This window comes from Mesocricetus auratus, unplaced genomic scaffold, assembly GCF_017639785.1.
Source record: "Mesocricetus auratus isolate SY011 unplaced genomic scaffold, BCM_Maur_2.0 Super-Scaffold_100013, whole genome shotgun sequence".
Taxonomy (NCBI): domain Eukaryota; kingdom Metazoa; phylum Chordata; class Mammalia; order Rodentia; family Cricetidae; genus Mesocricetus; species Mesocricetus auratus.
In genome coordinates, this window is record NW_024429196.1 from 35,053,259 (window position 1) to 35,074,556 (window position 21,298).

At 42.8% G+C, this 21,298-nt stretch overlaps 1 protein-coding gene across 12 annotated transcripts in view; it reads right to left on the minus strand.

Moving 5' to 3' along the window:
- Positions 1-3,140: 3,140 nt before the first annotated feature.
- The window catches only part of Zmynd11 (zinc finger MYND-type containing 11), an 80,749-nt gene continuing 62,591 nt past the window's right edge, over positions 3,141-21,298 (minus strand). For 5 of the 12 annotated variants that reach the window (XM_040755580.1, XM_013114674.3, XM_013114677.3 and 2 more), the window contains 11 exons: positions 16,710-16,787; positions 16,009-16,101; positions 14,015-14,102; positions 13,370-13,425; positions 12,445-12,522; positions 11,681-11,799; positions 8,716-8,923; positions 8,095-8,331; positions 7,262-7,534; positions 6,870-7,055; positions 3,141-5,352 (listed from right to left, as the gene is read on the minus strand). In XM_040755580.1, the coding sequence (XP_040611514.1) occupies positions 5,230-5,352; positions 6,870-7,055; positions 7,262-7,534; positions 8,095-8,331; positions 8,716-8,923; positions 11,681-11,799; positions 12,445-12,522; positions 13,370-13,425; positions 14,015-14,102; positions 16,009-16,101; positions 16,710-16,787 (1,539 nt within the window). In that variant the 3' untranslated portion in view covers positions 3,141-5,229. The remainder of the gene's footprint in view (positions 5,353-6,869; positions 7,056-7,261; positions 7,535-8,094; positions 8,332-8,715; positions 8,924-11,680; positions 11,800-12,444; positions 12,523-13,369; positions 13,426-14,014; positions 14,103-16,008; positions 16,102-16,709; positions 16,788-21,298) is intronic. The other 7 variants (XM_013114679.3, XM_013114678.3, XM_021228181.2 and 4 more) reach the window with 2 other exon arrangements.

Consider the following 21,298-nt stretch of genomic DNA (forward strand, 5'->3'; position numbering starts at 1 on the left):
TGCCTGAGATCGTGGTCAGTCTTTCCCAGAAGCTATTTGCTTCTGCCAGCACCCATTACCAGCCCCTTTCACACCCACCTGCTGTCCCACACCAGACTTGCCAGGTCTGAGTGTTGAGATTCTGTGAGGCCCCAGTGAAATGTGAGTACCTCATTTCCATGGGAGTCTTCTTTCCTAGCTGTAGAGGATGCTGGTAAAATTTTCCCTTGCCTACCCCTGCCTCAAGGTTAATCCTTATCACATTACAGTATTTCTGATGGGGGGAGGGTCTCACGTTTCTTTAGAATGTGGTGACCCAGCAATTTCCAAGCTCGCAAATTTGAGACTGCAATGGAGCCTCAATTCTGGCAAGAATTATTTTTTTCTTTTTCTGCAACTCCTAGGCACTCTAACACATGTATGCTAGTGAATGCTAGAGTGAGTCACTGACAGGACAGGCACTTGTCTATGATATAGGAAGCCACTGGTCACATGGGACAGTGTGGCTAGTCTCAATGGAGACATGGGGAAAGTGATAAAATACTCAATTTTGAAAGCTTGATAGAACTAAGAATGTGGATGGCACCAGTCACAATTTCTATATTAGAGCGGAGGTGTAGCTGTGGTAGTCCCATGCCCAGAAGTACATGAGGCAGATGAGGTGGTCCACGCCTGTGATCTCAGCACTCTGGTGGTACAGCCTGGAAGATCACCCTTGGCTACATAGTTTGTGGCTGCCAGGAATATGAGACCCTTTCTTAAAAGTAATACCATAAGTAATTTTTTGTTACTTACAAATTAGACAGTGTTTGATGAGATATGTTAATTTTATCTGGTTGTGATTTTTTTTTATGTGACTACTATGAAATGAATAGTTCTGGTAACATTCTATTTCCCTTTCAGCATTTTTGCTTTGTGGTTTCATGTAGTAACACCCACCTTCTGAATTTTCACACCTGGTCAGCAGACGCCACACTGCCTGGAAGTTCAGAAGTCATCGACAGATCTGTAGCCGTCCATTTGGCAGACCCAATCCATGCATCCTGACATCTGCTGGGTGAGCTATCCATGTGGCTTTGAGCAGTTTGAACTAGATTACAGTGATCCCATTTGTCTCTCTACCTATTGATGTTTCATTAATTTGATTGGGTCAAGATTTCTTAACCTGAAGGTCAAGATAATCTGGACATGAGGTACCTCTAGAATTCCATGCAGTTTGTCTTGCACACTGGTATGTGGACCCACCACTGTTATTTTCCTGGTAATACGGTCATGGTCCCCAGAGTGGCACCACTTGGGAACTTGTCAATGATGCCTGTGCAGAAGTCCTCACAGTGCATGAATCCAAGGCCTCCTGACATCAAGTTGGAGCTCCTATAAACCAGAGACTCAGCCGGGCGTTGGTGGCGCACGCCTTTAATCCCAGCACTCGGGAGGCAGAGGCAGGCGGATTTCTGTGAGTTCGAGGCCAGCCTGGTCTACAGAGCGAGTTCCAGGACAGCCTCCAAAGCCACAGAGAAACCCTGTCTCGAAAAACCAAAAAAAAAAAAAAAAACCAGAGACTCTTTAAAGACACAGGTACAGCACTGCTTAGTCAGGGAGGGGTGTGGCTGCCCTGGATTGAGAGAGAAATGTGTAGGGGAGATGCCAGCTGATGTGGGGCATATGATGAACATGACTCAGGGACTTTGACACTGACAACTGTCAGATGGTCATTAAGTTTTTCTAAGTCTGGCACAGCAGATGCCTTAAAAAAATGAAATGGCCTTTCACAATCAAACCAACGTGAGTTTGAGGCAGAGCTCGGTGACTTACCAGTTAAGCACATCTAGAAATATTAGTAAATCACTTTGAATTGACCTGTCTATACTTCCTGGTCTTGAGTGGCCAGACCAAGGCTATTGGTTGCTAGACTAACTGAAAATGTGTTGGAACACAGCCACTTCCATATAGTCTGTTGCAGGTTTTTGTTTATGCACTGGGAAGGTTCAAGCTGCTTATCTGTCTCCTGGCACATACTAATGCAGTGAGACAATCACTATATCATCTCCAGCCTGCGCTGGTTTCAGTGAGACTGTCTCTTGCTTAGTCTGTACTGTCATGGGTTTATATCTTTATTTCTTAGTTGAAAACCTTTCTGAACACAACTGTTTTACTTAAGGTCTAGAATTAGGGGCTGGAGAGATGGCTGAGGGGTTAAGAGCACTGGCTGCTCTTCCAGAGGTCCTGAGTTCAATTCCCAACAACCACATGGTGGCTCACAATCATCTGTAATGAGATCCAGTACCTTCTTCTGGAGTGCAGGCAGAACGTTGTATACATAGAATTAGGTGTCCAAAGTCAAACTATGATACTACCACAGAGGTCAGTGATGAAACTTAGTATTCAGGCATCTGTACCGGCCTGTCCTTGGGGTTCTGACAGGATACACCCTCAGCTGCAGCCACTAAAAGCACCACCTGTGCATATTTGCTGAGTTCCCTTTTCAAATGGCCCTGCCCACTTCCCATCCTCCTCTTTCTTTCTTTCTCTCCCTCTCTCTGTCTCCTGTTCCTTTCTCCCACTGCTCCTGTCCCCAGAGACTGGTCTCCCCCCTCCCCTTAAGATCTCTTTCCCTATTTAAAACAAAAACCCTCCACTTGAACTCTGTGGCATGGCATCTTTCTCTCCTGCACTGCTTTTAAAAATTAAAACAAAAATCACACATAAAACTAGAATCCCAGGCTGGTAAAATGGCACCCACCTGCTATCCCCATGTGAGAACAGGGTGGCCATGACTATGCAGCATTCTAGTCAAGAATGAGCACATGTTCTCATCAAGGTAAATACTGAGGTGAAGAATTGAACAGAATGTATGTACTATTTTTTACATTCATGTGTATGAATGTGTTGCCTTCACAATATACATCATTCATGTGCCTGGTGCCCACAGAGGTCTGAAGAGAGCATTGGGTTCCCTAGAACTACAGATGCTTGTGAAGTGCCATGTGGGAATCAAACCCTGATCCTCTGCTTGAGCAGTCAGTGATCCTAGGTGCTGAGTCATCTCTCCCCACCCTAGTTTTCCAGTCCCCACACCAACCCACCACTCTTGACCAACCTTTAGGTGTAGCTTGGTTTTGTCTGCCATAGGACAGTGGACTAAAGGAAGAGTTGTGTTGTTGTTTTTTTAAATACATTTATTAACCAATGTTAACACAGTAAATGAAATCTATATATTGCTAGTCAGAGCAGCTTACAAAACGCCAGAATGCATCATAGAACTGGACAGCCACGATGGGTACTTACAATGTGCAGAGTGGCTTAAGTCAACACCTTGATAGAGCTTTATGATTGCAGAAAATTTTAATGATTCCTAAAACAATCAATTGTAATTTACCTAAAACTTTTACAAAACCAGGCCACAATCTTTTTTTAATTTTGTTTTTTTTTTAAACACACAGTTTTCACACTGTAGTAACTTGGAAATGTGCAGCCGTGTCGACAGAGACAAGAAGCCAAAGTAACAGGAACCTCACTTTCATGCAGCTATCAGGTAAATAGTACATACTCTGGAATGATTTTACACCAAAAATATTCCCACAATAACTTGCTCTCACAGGGGTGGATCGAAGTTTTAAAACCTGAAAACAAAGACTGTCAAGTGTCCTTGGTTAGGGCAGCCCAGCAGCAATGAAGGTTACGCGGCAGAGGAGGGAGCGGTGGTGCCAAGTTACGGCATAGCCTGGAGGGGTGACGGCTACTGGTGGTTTTATATAAAAGAGTGTGCTCCGTTTGGCAGTAGTTTGTAAATTAACTTGTGTTACCACCATCTGCAATAGCATCAGCGCCAGATGAAGGAGGTTTCACAGAACTCCTAGCTTTCATCTTTAGAGTGACCCTGATGGACCGGAGAAAACTTTTTTAAAGGCTTTTCTCCTGACTCTTTCACTTCTGTTGTGAGTAATTGCTTTAATAAATATCAAAGGTCTAAATAAATATTTACAAATTATTTCTCTAACTTCAAAAAATAACTAAAGGACAAAGTGGGAATTTGGCTTGGTCTATGATCAATCAGTCTTGGAGAAAAAGAAACAAATTGTGGGATAGTTTTAAAGAAATTTAATTTTCCTGGTTGCCTTTTATATATCTATGTATATATAAAAAATGTTATTCAACTATCGATCCATTCCTACCGGTAATGCTTCTTAACCAGACATCCTGCAAAATACAGACTTTGTACAAATCACGGCATCTTTAATACAAGAAAAGTAACATGCATTATTCACTGTGTACAGTGACGGAGTTCGTTAGTAGCAATGACCCTTCCCTACAACACAACGGTCTGTGACATGTAAGTGCTTTCTCTCTCCAGGTAGGAGCTTTACACTCAAGGAGACACAGGGAGTAAGTTTGGGGTAGCCCTGGGGAAGGAGGGAACTCAGTGAAGAAACTCCATGCCTCAGCTGTATTCCATGTTCTGAGTACAGGTAGTTTTTGGCTTTTGATTTTTGTTTTTGCTGCTGATTTTGTTACAAGCACTCATGTCAGGACAAAGATGAAATGTGCAAATTTTAAAATTTAAATAGTCATTTTTCTCTAAGATCCAGCTCAGTAAAAGATTACCCCAGTTTCCCTGCAATTTTAAACTACAAGATCAAAGCTAATAATTTGTTATAAAAGTTATATATTGAAAAGAAATAATGAAAACACAATTGGGAAATATTTAAGAAAAAATATGCAGGGCTAGCCCTGCTGTGTGAACCCTGTTCCCTATATTCAATCACATGCCGCCAGCACGGCCACAGGCAACACCTGTGAACAGTGAGCGAGCTGCACAAAACCAGCTCAGCAAGGTCACGGCCAGGTCACGGCCAGGTAGTCTGTTTTCTTCAGAAGCGTCTGCCGCTCTTACATTCAGCTCTGTTCTGTCTTTGTTAGACTCACTCGTATTCACCTGTTGTTGTTGTTGTTGTTGTTGTTTTAAGATCTGTTGTCTAAAGGTTAAAATCTCTGTAAAACCTAAAAATGTTTTAAAATTTGCTGAAAATGCAACAAATTCTCAATTAGAATTTATTTAAGTAATACCCTCCATTGATGTTACTTCAGCCCCCGAAAAATGCCGGAGGAGCATTAACAAAAGATTTAAACTACTGTGCAAAATTTCACCACGAAAAGTGTTTAAAGGCTGGTGCAAAATGGGAAGCAAATTCTAAACAATTTTGGCTTCTTGGAAACAAAAACCGCTGCGTGTGAGGGTGGTGGGCGGGCTCATCTCTTCCGGCGGCAGGTGCGCTTGTGCTCTGCGTGCCAGTGCTCTTGCTGGCACTTGATGGAGCAGTAGGATGTGTTCCAGCAGCAGTGGTACATGGCCTCCTCCTCACAGTTGTAGCACTGCAGGGCAGGAGGCACACATGAGACCAGGAGCCAACCGCTCAGGGCCAGCTAAGTTTCTAAGGCTGTGCTTGCAAGGCTGTCTCTGGCTGGCGCTAACCCACAGGCACACGCATGTGCATTGGAGCATCTTACGTGGAAGGACAGGAGCCCACGGGGGCTCAGGCATCTTCCCAACACTACAGCCGCCCATGTCTCTATAGGCTCGCCCATCCTACCAGCTCCACGTCAACTGCTTCGTGCCCACAGGCTGCTCTTCCCCCTTGTTCTTTACCTGCCCTGATTCTGTAAGGAGGGCCACTGTGTTCCCCACCCATGAACCCTCCACTGCGTATGACTGAAGCCCTAGCTTTCAGGGAGAAGTCAATCTTGCTACTAACAGTTCTCACAATGACCAGGTGGGTCAAAAAGTGCCCAGCGTTGAAGCTAGACCTTTAGACATGGGAGAATAAATAAGGGAACGTTCATGTTCAAGGTTTAAGCAAGGCTGGTAAGCTAGCAGCTTCACCGCTGTAGACGCCTGCGAAGAGGATGAGCAGGAGAGACCAGGCTGACCTTAAACCCACAAGGGTTGGTAAGATTAAAACTCAACCTTCCAGTTTTCTTCTTGGCTGCATAGTTTTATTTTCTGTCAAAACTAATATTTTGAGTTTTATGATTTTGCTACATCAACAATGGCAACTCCTGCCATATTGCTGCTGGGAAGGTGGAGAGAGCCATGTCTTCAATGGGTCTAGTATCTTATATAAGATAATTACCATCATGGTGTCTGGGCCTTCTGGAGCTTGCTGGAGTACACCCTAGCCCTGTCTACCCTTCTCTTTACCCAGCGCTTCTTCCCACCAAGCTGTCTACACAGCCTTCTGTGTTTGTGCTCAGATAACCTTGTCATTCTTGCTAAGTCTTTATAACAATTTTTCTTACCACATGCTTCATGAAAACTACATGTATTTACAGAATCTTCATAATAGAAGCTGGGTAAAAGGAAGTATTATCATGAAATACTATACAGAATTTTATTTTAATTGAAACCAAGTTAGGAGCATAAGGGAGAATTGTTCCCACTAGGTAGTTCCCTCATGGCTGGCCATGTGCAGGAGTCTCTATCCCAAGAGGAGGGAAAGGCTTAGAATCAGGACTCAGTGACACTTCCAGTTGGGTTGAAGGAAGGGTACTTACTGAGTAATGACATGCTCTTACTACAAGCAAAAGGAAGCAACTTCTATAAACTAACGTGAAACGTCTCAGACAGGGGCGTCGCTTGTGGGGATATATGTGAAGCTTTTCAGCTGGGACACCATAAATGTCTCGGCATTAAAGTCAAGACCAGACACTTAACACTTGTATCTACACCGCTGGAAAAGCTGCAAACAACTGTACACAACAGTAGCACTCTGCCCGGGAGGGCTTCCAGGACACCCCTGAATGCTGTGGGGTCGGTGGCTCTTCCGGGGCCCATCTGTTGCACTGCACCTCTTTCTGATTGTCACATCCCTGGGGGCAGTGGGACTACTCACCCACTGCTTCTTCTTGGTCTGAGAAATGAGCTGCTTGTGCTGCGTCGCTAGCTTCTTGATCTCCTCTACAAACTCTTCCTTACATTTTTCCTTCACCTGCTTACACTTTCTGTCCATCTCACCCTGCACGTTGGCTACAGCTTTATTTACAGCTTGTCTTTTTTCTTCTTCCATTTCAGAGCGCAGCTGAAATGAAGACAGCAACAGACACAGGACAGACACACGTAAGGAAAGCCTCACTGCTGAGCTCCATCCCCACTCTCTCAGTACACACATGTTAGCAAGAACACACTACTAATAGAACACGCTGCTCATCTAAGGAATACTGGCTCAGCTGCCCCTGTGAGAAGCTGGTCCACTCTCCACCGCCCCCCAGCAATGCGCAGCCCCACCTTTTCCAGCGCCTCTCGGACCACTCTCTCTGTTTCACGCTTGTGATCTGACTTCATTCTGTCTTTAAAGTCATTAAAAATTTTGGTGTATTTGTCGTGGCACATGCTCTGACAGACGCCATCAGTAGTCGTCTGGGTGCTTCGATGCAGCATTCTTGGGGAAGAGGCACTTAACTTCTTGGTCTGGGTTGACACTGACACCTTCTCAATTGGCTGAGGCATTGTGGGGATTTCCTGGCTGGAACTTACTGCTTCCGTTTCTGGCTCTGGTTCCTAAAGTGTTTAGAAGCAAAACAAGGCAATGTAACTCATCCCAGCTCAGTTAAGAGAAAAATTCAGTGTATGTGAGTGTGCACATACACACACACACACACACACACACACACACACACACATTCTACTGTTAACAAGCAAGTAATGCTAGTATTTTGTTACAGTTCATCACAAATAAATCCTCTCTACACACAACCAATGAATGAAAAGTTATACAATTAACAACTTAAGAAAATTCTAAAAAATATCTCATTTGTAATTTCACTATATGTTAACACAATGGATCTTACTTTTTAAAATAAAGTTTTTGTCTTATAAAAATCAGCAGATTTCCTACAGTCTTAAATCACACCTCACTGAATGTGTCTGTTTACAATTTTAAAACATGCTCAGTTCATACAAAAAAAGAAAGCTTGACCATGGTCTCCTTGTTTCAAGTGCTGGCATGACTGGTTCATCAGATCACTGCTCTTTTATATAATGCCATGTAAAACACCAGGCTCTTGGGAAACGCAGCAGCGCCCTGCTCGCTCCCCAGACTCTGCTCCACGGCTGCTTACTGGGGACGGAGACTGTGCGCGCGTGTGCTGGTCGAGCAGCAGTCCACAACGACACGAGTCGGGAGACTGGGCCTTAACTTGATGGACATTACTTGACTGTCTTGACCGTACTTTGAGACTCTTTCCTCTTTCGATTGCCACCTGGACACTGTGAGGTGGGCAACTTACTTCCTTTTTGGGCTCCACACTCTGATTACGTCGTCCTTTCTTTGCTCTTGGTTCTTGAGTGACCTTCAGCTGTGGGCATTATAAAAGTAACATCTTATTACTGGGCACACTAGGAAATACCTCTGTGCTGAGAGCACTTGTGGTGAACCCGCAGGAGAGAAGGGAGTCCTTCCATCCACTCGGCAGCCACTGGCTTCCTCATTGCTGTGCACGGTGATCAAAGCCTGCCGAGCCTGCAGCACCTCCTCCCACCGGCCGGGTCAGGCTCCAAGTCGCTTCTACCCACTCACATCTTTGCACTGGTTTGCTTACTTGTGCAGAGCACTTTACAGATGTTTGTATGAAAGGGAAAGAAGATGTCAAAACCTGTTTATGACAGTGAGGAGTGTACACAGAGGTTTCTGCATTGAAAAATCACAACCAGCTGGACCTTCTTACCGAGATACCACTCACCTGTTCGTTACTGGTGGAGGAGATACTGGATTCTGCCTCTTCCTCACCTCGGTCCTCATTCTTAGACTTCCAGAACCGGCCTTCACGGAGGAAGCGCTGGTGCAGTTCCAACTCATCACAGGCCTTTTTCCAGCCCATACTGCGCTTCACATGCAGTCGGTGAACATTGACCGTGATATCCTGAATGTTTTCAGAAGGAATCCAGGCCCTACAAGAAGTTTTGGGAGATAGAGTTAGAAATAGCCACAGTGGAAGGAAGGGTTAAGAACATGCTGTGGACTCTGCCTGCTGTAAAGAGTATCTATAAAACTTGACAAAGGCTGACACTCAGGCTTAACAAACTCTTAGACAGTAGACAGGAGGTGAGGAGCTGTGCTCATTGTCTTCTTTAGTCACCTCAGCTAACCACTGTTCCCAGATAGTCATAAGTCTTTTAAAAAATACTATTTCTTCTTTTGGATAATGTAAGCTAATAGGACCCATCCAGTTATATGCTGATCAGCATTATGGAATCTTTTCAAAATGTACACAATTTTTCTTTATATATGTATCTATATACAATGAGGGTATCTTAAAAGTATTAACTAAGTTACATTTCTGCTATGCCCCTGTGCTTTAGACAAACCAAACTAACATACAGAGCTGTATCAGAGATTTGAAAGTAAGGAATGAGAGAGAGAGAGAGAGAGAGAGAGAGAGAGAGAGAGAGAGAGAGAGAGAGAGAGAGAGAGAGAGAGAGAGAATGCACGCAAGTGCCAGTGTCTGCGTACATGTACATGCACATGCCTGTGATATATAGTGTCTCTTCCTTTATTACTAAGCTAATGATAAGAGGTGACAGGAGTTAAAGGTGATGTAGAACATGGAAGTCATATGTTCCTGTTGCACAGGGGCAGTCAGCAAGTGAAGATCCTGTGACAAGTTCAGAATGACCTGGTCACCTGCCAGGACAGATGCTCCTTTCCTTACATTCTCAACACAATTTAAAACATTTCCAGGCATAGATGTCAGCTTAAATTAACACTGAGTATTCTGAGCTATAAAAAAAAAAAAAACAACGACAAGTAGTAAGGATATCCCAAAATCCAAGGCTAGTATAATAAAGTAAAAATCTATGAACTGATTTTGTGACTTACTACAAATTATTCAATATTTTTCTTGCTGGCTCCCAACTGGGGTCATGCTATCTCCAGCAACTTATAGCAAAAAGGTCTGTCTGCCTTAATAAGCTGACTGGTCCAAAGCAACTGACCATCTTGCAGATCCTAGACAGACCCACTACCACAGGTCCGCATGCAGGCAGTAACTGGCTTCTCCTCAGACTAAGTCAGCCTCACAGTCTAGGACAAATAAATTATTTGCTTATTTTTCTGCCCCCTATATACAATATACCTATCAAAAACAAAACAAAACAAAAAATTCCTCAAAACTAGCAACCAGTGCCTCCTCATGAGCCATAGTCTTTTGGTGCTTCATGAATGATTACAATTTCTCTTTATTTTCAATACATCAAATACTCTAATATGATAGATTTTTACTGTGTCCTCTAAGCAATCTTTCATGACATGTTCTATCCAGATCAATGATTCTGCATTACATGATAGAATAGCAGGTCTATTGAAATGCCTATCTATCTGGAAGTTTAAAAAACGTCCCCTCCCCGTTCTCCCAACATTTGCTTTATAACTCATCACTTTGCACACAGCCACTACCAGCTAGGTGCTATGCTATGTCTGTACCAAGCTTGCATGAGGAGTGAGGCCCAGCTTTCCCAAAGCTCAGAGAGTCTGGCTAGTGTGTCTGGATGACAGAGTCGGTGAAGAGACTTGGACACACACACTGACAGACTCTGATTTACCTCACTGGCATATGTACAGTGCACCCTTGTCAGAATCTGAAACTAACTAGATATGATACATGAAGCTAATAATGCTAAAACTTACTCATCAAAGGCTAAAATGTTCACTCTATATTAAAATTGGACATTGTGTCATTAGTTTATGTTACTTAACATAACAGGTGTCTAGATAGGTGTGTCCATTTATGAATGAGAAAACAGACACTTAAAGTACTCACAGGTTATATAAGGAAAACTATAAACCAGGAGGGGAAAATACAATCCTTTGTCTTGAAGTTTCTCGTACATTACTGACCTCTGCCCCCTACACTAAGATCTAAAGAAATGTTCAGAGTACATGCACGGATGACTGGTAGCATGATTGCTATTCCTCTAATATCTGTGATAGAGGAAACTTTTCTGGCTTTATCACTGGACTCCTTAATTTGAGTCCAGTGGGACTTCTCAAAACTTGAACTCACTTTTCTAACCCAAACTAATAGTGACAACACTTTATGACAAGACTGTTAACACCCTAATTTTTAATGTTCAATGTTATTAGGGCCTTAATTCACACTGAGGACAGTAATGTGTGTCATCCTATAGGTTGGTATCTATGAAATACATGAAGTAATTTTATAGTCAGCTTCTTTTTTTAGAATACATACATTTTTATGTATCGCGCATGTGTAGGTTCCTAAGCTTTACAAACTTATGCCTGGGAGTGGAGATGCTGCTTTGTAACTGTGCTGTCTCTTTCCTCTACACTCACTGTGCTTGTCTACATTCTTACATTGACGCTACAATGCCAAGTTGATTGTTTTTGCCTTTAATAGGGTCACAGAGAAGAGTCAAATACCTGCACATCTTTACAGTGTGCAATGGACATGCCTGTGGGCTTGCCCCTGCATCCAATGCCCTGTATGATTGGTTCAATCTCAGCATCACCTGAGGACCAAACATCCCACTAAAATGTCCTGTTTACAGTAATACTGGAAAACCTGCATAAATTACTATCTACTACGGGCATGTGATGAATTTGAAACAAACATGGCACTCACTGTGTCTAATAGCATTCAGCACACATACATAAGCTCAACTCTTACTACTGTGTGAGTTGGGGATTACCTCTGGTGGTGGTGGCCAAAGAAGCGAACATCAACTTGATTGTCTTCTTTCTGCATGACTTTGGCTGGCCAAAACCCAAAACCTTTCATTTTAGCCCAAACCAGCTCATGATTAGGTATCTGAAAATGAAATGTTACTTCTTTGAATACTGAACTACTTCAATACAGAATCATGGGTTATGTAAGACATAATCCATTTGGCTAATATTTCCTTTTAACTCTGAATGAAATACATGCAAGTGTTTTGTTTTCCTTTTTGTCATCAAGAAAAAAATTAATATTTTAAGAGAAAGTAGAGTAATGGACTATCTCCCAAATGAGGCAGGAACTGGCATAAGGTCGCCTCTAGAATCAAGGGCCTGTGCATGACAATAATAAACAGAGCGCCCTGACTTTGCTCCTGTGCCCAGCATCACCTGGGTATTTGCTAGGAAGGGGAGAACTACGCCCCACACAGAGTTTCTGATTGTGAGGTCTCCTAAGTCCACCCAATGTCAGTGTTACTGAGGATACTGCCCTCAAATACCTGGAGGCTTTTGGCCATTTCAGAGGAAATGATGGAGCTACAGATACAAGCAAAGTCATAGGTCTCCTGTTAAAATGATGGAGATACAGATATAAACAAAGTCACAGGTCTCCTGTTAAAAGTGAGGGAAAAGTAAAGAACCAATTCCAATTTCACAGGTATTATCATCCCTAAGTAAACAGGAAGTAACTATGATCCAAATGGTAATCTATAAATGAAAATGACAAAATTCCACATACGCAAGGATAGCAGAACCAGTTGTCGGGCCGTGCGTTTGATAGATAGAAGCAGTTCTTGCAAAGCTGCAGCTCATCCAGCTGAAAAGCAAAGGAATGGTCTGAGCCAATCAACACAGCTGCATGGGACTGACAGGCAGCTCTCAGTCAGGCCCTCAACTCTGGCCCTTACTTAGTCTAGTACACTTAAAATCTTCTAGGAGGACAGAGGTCCTGCATGGCTGGACTCTGCCACTCATGGCCCCATGGGAATGCATGCGAGGGTGACAGTGCCCTTCCCTGGCTGAGCCACTGCTGTCCCTTGCTTGCACACTGTTCTCATCATCACACAAAGACCATTTGTTTTTTCTTATGCCTTCCTGTCGTCAAGCTCTCTACAGAAGACATCCATATGCTGGAGTCTATACCTAGATCACCATTTCATTCCTTGCAGCACACTGTCTGGTACACTGTAGACATTCAGTAACATGGCTGTTCAATAACTAAAAAGAAAAGTCAAATTTAAGATGAACTGGAAAAAAATCACATTTCTTATATGAGAGTTTTTACAAGAATAATATTTTCAGGTGCTTCCTTACTGTATGCAAATAAATGTTGTTCTGCCTCACTGGTTTGCTCACTGGTTTATAGGAGGCAAAAGTAAACCCTCATCCCAAGATGTAGTTCCGGTGCAGAGTGCAGCTTGTCCATATCTCACCAGCACTTACATCAGCACCAGTAGTGCTTGAGAGTCACTAGCTAACCTGCCGTGACATCCTTTTTAGCCTTTTCAGAAACATTCTGTTTACTTACTTTCCATGTATGCCAAACATGAAAATCAAATTACATTAAAGTAAATGCCATAATGAAAATGTAGCAAGGAAGGACAGAAGCCTTAAATGAATTTGGACTATAGCAAGTTTAATTATTAGATATGAATGGTAAGTACCTCATGACACGTGTCTTTATATAACATCCTCGCAATGTCCGCTTGCTCACTGTCTGCTGTAATTGAAAATAAACACAACCTATCATCAATACTCTAGAAACTGCCACCATCAAATCAAGTGACCCTATTGTCATTTCAGTTCACCAAATGGAGACACATTTATCAAAACACACATTTTATATAATGTTCAGGTGACAATAAATTCTACAGGCAACTTTCACTTTTGTATTTAACACAACCACTACTTCTTAAGGTAGAGAATGACTTCTTGACTTTAAGAGTGAGATCTTAGTGGGAAAGTATCAGAACTAATGAAATGTCTGGACAAACCTCTTAGCTAAGAATAAGCATGTAAATGTAAAGAATACATTTCACTGAGGATGTAGCTTAGTGGTAGAGCGTTAAATTAGCATACATGAGGCCCTGGGCTAGCTCCTCATCCTCAGCACCATAAAAACAAAAAAGTGAAAGGATATTTTCCTCACACCACTGCTCAGTACCTCTGTCAGCCACACCACCAAGCAGCCATCAATTTACATTCCCACGTCATTACTCATGTATGGATTACAATGAGCTGTGACTGATATTCTCAACATGGAATTTAATATTTTTAAAACTGTACACAAAAGAGAAAAAGGATTGAACCTCCATAGAAAATCACTGTGTTGTGGAGAAGCAGTTGTGCATCAGCTTTGAATTCCTCGTAACTCCGGTATTTCCCCTCATTCACTTTCTGTGGGAGAAAAGACAGAAAAGGACAGATGTGTTGTTAGTAACAGGACTGGAGAAGGGGACACAATGGAATTTGTCCAGATGACATCAGGACTCCTCCTGCTGCCCCCACCAGAAGTGACAGGGCCACAAGTAACACTGTGCCCATTCTGTTAATTTCCCACAATGGACTTCATGGCAGTGGTGGCAGCTGCTGCTGGGCTTTGTCAGAAAATGCTCAGATGAGAGCAGGACCACACAAGCCTGCCATCTCCCTAACAGCTGGATGAAGACCAGGAAAAGGAGCTACTAGACTCCACAGCAGTCACCAAATCTTTAAGTCAGTGGCTTTCAACCCTCCTAATGCTGCAACCCTTTAAGACAGATCCTTCATGGCATGGTGACGCCAACCATAAAATTATTTCGTTGCTAATTCTTAGCTGTCATTTTGCTACTGTTATGAATTATAAATATCTGAAAGGCACCACTGCTCTAAGCACAGGCACTAGCTTGAAGTGAAGCTTTGGGAGTTAGTTCCTCTATAAAGTAGGGCAATGCACAGCTTTCTCTACACTGATGAGGCACAGAAAAGGACTCTTCAATGCACTCTCTGTAGCTCTGCCTTTGGTGGCCAAAGAGAAATACAGAAGAACTGGGGAGGGTTTTTCCTTCCTTGTAGAAAAGAACCCAAACTTTTTTCAGGTAGTGTGTATATAGCTAAGCTACCTGGAAAAGCAAGAGACTATTTCTGAATACCAGTGATCTTGGCATAGAAATGGCTTAGAAGGCCAAGGCCAAGGCCTCAAAAGAATGCTCAGACCGCATGCCCCTCCCATGTGCCCCACCTCTTTCGTCAGACAGCTTCTCCCTGTATAGTTCTAGTTCCACTGGCCTTCCGTCACTGAAAACGCCCACTCCTCCTAGGTCCTTGCACACACATCCTACATGAAATTACATGCCATGTGGCATCTCCCACCTTTGATGCCTGACTTCCTTCCTGCACTCCTGCCTGGAGTACACCAGGAACTGAGCCCAAACAGGGTTTTGGTCAGGCTACATACCTCCTTACAGACCCCCAAAAGTGCCTCTTGTTGAGTTCTGCATTGAACCATGATTCATATTTTAGATTTTAAACTGGTAAGATCATAAAAATCTTGTCTTTCTGTTAATCTTTCTTTCAGGACTTCTGCTCCTATTATACAAGGCATTAACCCAGCTAGCATCAGTGCATTTCACAGGGGGCCTGACAGGATCCAGAGGCTCAGGGAGGGATGATGGCAGTGGGGTCTAGAGGAGCCCAAGAACAGGGTGTGTGGGGGGGGTGGAGGGGCTGTGTCTTAAATCTTCATGCTGTATAATGTAATATGAAGACAAGACCAAAGCCTGAGATATATGGGCATCACAAATTGGACTTGATAGATCTTATATATAAAAACACCAAACAAACCAGAACTAAAGCTGAGTGGGTAGAAAGAGAGTTGGATCTGGCAGGAGTTGGGGAAGAAAGTGAATATGGTCAAAACTCACTGTCTGCAATTCTCAAAGAGCTAAGAATTACTTCTATTAGATTCAACCCTAGTTCTCTTCCTTTTATAGTTTCCCAAGACACTAAATCCATTCTACATACTAAGTTTTGCCTAAAACTCCCAAGCACACTGCTAAAGGGAAAGTCATGTTCAGAAATCATGCAAAATGTCAAGCTGTCCAGGCAAGAATCTGCTTTCTGTAATCAACAAATATCAATAAGCTAGCTGTAAGTGGCTGAAATAGGGTGTCTTTTAAAATTTGCATTAGAGTGTGTGACAGTTAAAGGCATGAATGCTCAACATACCATGACACCACAGCCACCACCACTGTGCATGCTACTACCCACCCTCTAACTTGGTAATTAAGACACATGGAAGTAGAAATAAAAGGAGCCAAGTTACCTCTTGTATGGTAGGGACGTCAACAGCTGAATGGACCAGCCTCCGGTACATCGGATGCTTACTGTCCTTTCCCTTTTTATTAAGGTCTATAGCCTAAAGGGTTGTTAAACACATAAAGGGACATGTAAAACAGCAGTTCCTAAAACTCAACATATTTTATAATCTTACAAGATGTCCTTTATAGTTAATGAAAAATGTGTACAGTTAATGCAATGTATCATTCTTCAAGATTTGACAGAACAGCTATTTGAGAAATGCCTATCTATGACCATACCACCCTGAACGCACCCAATCTCGCCTGGTCTCGGAAGCTAAGCAGGGTCGGGCCTGGTTAGTACTTGGGAGAAGAAAGGGAGAAGCGCCCTTTCATTTTAAACAGCAATAACCAATGCAAATGTTCATTTGATAAATTAATTTTTAAATTGTGTTTTAATTGAATATAGTCAATAAAATGCTTATGCTAAGCAAAACAAAAGACAAAGTCTGGTTCAATACAAAAACATTTGTTGTAGAAAATGACTAAAACAGCAACCAAATTTGGTAGTACAGGGCTATAATCCCAGAACCTTGTCTTGGAAATCAAACTAGACCATAGCCAAATATGCCCACATAAGTTGTTACAGTTCCCAATGTGAGAAGCACAGTGCAAGGAGCCAGAGCAAAGCAATCCTGGCAAGATGCTGGGACCCAGCAGCACTCACCCGCTCCTTCATGCGGGAGACAATGAACCTCAGGTAGGTGCCCATCTCCTGCTTGTTTGAATGCTTCTTCTTAATGCTCTGGGGAAGAAAGAAAAGGCAGACAAGTCCATCATTTATTTGCTCATCTGTAAAAGGCAGAAAAGTAAAGAGGACTGGAGCAAATACTTTGTTAGATTACTTCTAACATTTGATGAAGTCTGTGGTGTTTACATAACAGAAATAGTATTTCTGTAAATAAGGAATTGAAAAATATGTTGTACTTGACATAATACCTAAGAAATAAAAATTTTATCTTTTCTTGGTATTTTAAAACTTCAAAGCATTTTCTGACAAGGAGAAATAATATATGTAACAGAGAATCTCTTACATTTACTAAAGATCAGTGGTTAAAGTCTTTTCGGGAATACTGTAAATTGATACTACCAAACAGACAATTTCAATACAACATATTTTGTTAAAACATTCAAAAATAATCTATTGGGGAACTGCATGGTGGATACACTAACATATCTGTTTTTCATGCTATGGACATGTTGAGCTCATATGCCAGATTAGTGGAAATAGATTAGATTATTTGATTAATCTCTCAAGAAAATTGGATTTCACATTCCATGTCGTTTCTAGACATCCAAGAAACTAGAATAAATGTCCCTATGTCAGAACGAAGGTACATGCCAGGTCAAAGGCAGTATTGTTACATCACACTGCAGAGAGAGGAATGGGTCTAGCCCTATTTTAATGGATGTCATGACTTTTCAGGTACTAGATTATGATTTTCCACAGTTAATATCACTTCTGCTAGAAAGCTGTACACACAGGAAGTTATTTCCATACAGAAAGTCATTTTAATATGCTAAGCATGAAGAGGAAAACAAATATTTTTAGATTCATTACATATGCATATTAAAGTATCTAGTAAAAAGTTGACAATTTACTGTCTAGAAACAATCTCGGATAATTCCTTCATTTCTTGAAATAGGGTCTCATTATATAGACAAGGTTGACCTGGAAATTGCTGTGTAGCTAGCCTGGCATTGAACTCATCTGACTAAGTGATGGTATTATAGTCATGGGTCATACTTTGCTCAGACATTTCCACATTAGGCCTAGCTTTCCTTCCATTTGCATTTCTCACTGGACTCTTTGGCAAAGAGAAGGCATACTCCATGTTGCTGCTCTCAGCTCTATGGCCAATGCCATCATCTAACACAAACAGATGGTAGGTGGTTAGATATGAGGGTGAAGAGGGTGAGACAAGTGGTTTTTTCCCAGAAAAACATGTTTACATCCTTTAAAAAAGGCATCCTGTCACTCCTGCTCTACCACACCATGGACACATCATTAGCAGTGCTGAACTCAGATGAGAAATGTCCACACAGTCATCTACAATAGCAATAGATACTAAACAGAAGTCTTGCAATGCTATTGACCGAGTTACAGTCTATAGGTAGGTAACTGACTTCAAGGAAATATACAATCAACCCTTCCTTCATGTAGTACTAAAGTACACTCACTAAATACTGAACCTGTCCTCTCTGAACCCTCCTTCGAGTTCCTCGAGCCCAGCTTGGCTGTCTGAAGCCACTTAGCTGGCAGCAGTGGCCTGGGCTCTTTGAACTCTAGCACCTGTGCTCTGAACATAAACCACGCTGTTGGCCTAACCTAAGCTCTTTTGATGCCAGTGCCGCACAAAATAAAGCAACACAATGTTTTCCTATGTACAAATGTCAGATAGAACTGAAATATCACTGCAACTAAAACATCTGCACTATGTCTTTAAAACACATTGCAACAGCATGGAAATCATACTGTGCTTCAGGGACTCATTCCTGAAGCTCATCAGGGACTTGCTCCCATCATCACCTAACTTCAACAGATGAATCTGAGTTCAGTTCTTTCTGGCTTTATGTGTGTGATCAGAGCTACTGATCTGCGCAGCTGTACACAGCAACATTATCTGTGGAAGAGAATGAGTGTGGAGCTGTCTTGGAATGCATAGTAGGACAGAGGATGACAACTAGTTCTTACATTGTTTAAATCTGTTTGCAGCCAGATGGCTGGAGTATTTAAAGTGCCATTAGAAGTGCAGACTTAATAAGCCTAGAAAAGTAAGTAGAAAAGCTGGCCAGATGCTTTCAAATTTAACACACTTATTACTCTAAGAAAGTCTTACCCTTGCCTGAGAAGTTCTTCTCAGGTTTACACACTCCACTTTAGTCTATCACATGAAAACCAGCTAGAAGCATTTAGAAGGAATGTCAGTGTCCATTTACATGAAGTCCTAGAACAAAGAAACGCCTGTGACAGAGGATAGGAAGGGACAAGAGCTGGCTGTGCTAAACCATGCCCACATGTATGTTACTCAGATGTTGCACAGGGACCAGCGTGTGCCCTTCTAACATCAATCTTTCCTTAAATGAAAACTGCTGATGTCTATAAGCCACTCCCGGGGTTCTCATGGAGCTGCTTGAAGACAACTTAGATGGCCACAGTCTACACACTTTCCTCAGAGTGACCCACTGCCCAAGGTCATTACAGAAACAAAACAAAACAGACACTGTAACACATACTGGGGCAGCAGTTGAAATGTCACCTTTTGCTGCCCTACTGAGTAAGTGTGAAGTGTTGAATCTTCAAAAGCTCCCTCTGAAGGTTACTTCACAGGTCACCCTTTCGTTTCTTCGGTCCTCACCCAGCTTTGGTCTGCTGCTCACAAGAGGAAGTGTCCTCCCTACTGTATGCAGCAATACACTGCGGAGGTTGGTTGTATTGTAAGCAATTGTGGGTTCATTTTAGCTACTACAGACACACTTCAGTGTCCTCAGTTATGGGACTGACCCAAAAGAATTTCACAGGCAAACCAGGACAATTGTACAGTGTGTAGTTTTTACTTGAGATCTAGCCCCTCTTTTCTGTAAACAAGGAATTCTGCTCAGACACTGAAACTGCTTTTTCCAGCCTTTTGTTGCACACACCCACTCCTGCTGGTTATTGCTTTGTAGAGCTGTGTCTGGACCCAGAGAGTGACAGACCCTCCCTCCTACTAAAGACTGACTTCTCAACAGAAGCAGAACCTCTCCCAAGGAACAAAATGTGGGCTACAAGGTGTTTTGATACCTGAGGGGATTGTAGGTTTTCTCCATTACCAGGTATATTTCAGGTTCGCTATTTTATAAAAGGAACCCACAGAAGCTATGTGCAGTTGCACATGCTTTTAATCCCATCACTTGGGAGGCAGAGGTAGGAAACCTTTGTGATTTCAAGGAGAGCCTTGTCTACATAGGGAGTTTCAGAAGGATAGCAAGGACTATATAGAAAGACCTTGTCTCAAAAACCAAAAGAAAAAACATCCACAGAGCAAGATGTCTGGGGTGCCTGTAGGAAACAGGGTTGCCTGCTGAGGCACTGACACAGAGTGTTGCAATGTGTGAGCATCAGGCCATGCATGGATTTGAGCAGTCTGAGGAAAAGCTCCTCTAACCCACGGAGGAATGGCTTTTAAAATACGCATGACCGTCAGAATCGCTAACCAGACAGCTCCTGACCAGGTCCAAAGTGCTGCTGACTCCAGCACACCACACACACACACACAAACACACACACACACACACACACACACACACACACACACACACACACACACACACTCCCTCTCTCTCTCTCTCTCTCATAATCCCCTTCACTGGTTTTGAAGATTATACATGCTGCTGACCCCAGCACACAACACACACACACAGACACAGACAGACACACACCTCTCTCTCTCCCTCCCTCTCTCCCTCTCTCTCTCTCTCTCTCCCTCTCCCTCTCTCTCTCCCTCTCCCTCTCTCCCTCTCTCTCTCCCTCTCCCTCTCCCTCTCTCTCTCTCCCTCTCCCTCTCTCTCTCTCCCTCTCTCTCTCCCTCTCTCTCTCTCCCTCTCTCCCTCTCCCTCTCTCTCTCTCCCTCTCCCTCTCTCTCTCCCTCCCTCTCCCTCTCCCTCTCTCTCCTCTCTCCTCTCTCCCTCTCTCCCTCTCCCTCCCTCTCTCCCTCTCCCTCTCCCTCTCTCTCTCTCTCTCTCATAATCCCCTTCACTGGTTTTGAAGATTATGTGTGTTCTCCACAGACAGGACTTAGCCTCCTTCAATCCAAGTGAATAAGACTCCATTGGTATGGCCCTCCATGGTCAAGAGGCCAGTCCTGCTGAATTATCAAACATGGCACTAACACACATAGAGAAGTCAAAGGGTAACTTAAGGGAGCTAGTTCTTTCCCTCCACCATGTTAAATCCTGGGGGCGGAACACAGGTCCCTAAGCTTGACAACTGAGCCTTCTTGCCAGCCCTCTTTTTCTGTTTTGTGCCAAGGCACAGCCAATCACGTGTTCTGTTTTTAAAAAGGAAGACATGCAAATGGGGATGCCTCTGCCTGCATAGTTTCACAATCCTCCCACCCCAGACCATGTATTTTACACTGCAGAAAAGAAGAAATTATTTATTTTCTGTTCTTCAATACTACAAACACTAAACAAGTTTTGCTTAAGATTGTACCTATCTGTACAGGAATCAGCCTAAGTGTTACCTTCTCTGATCCTGAGCATCATAATAAGCTT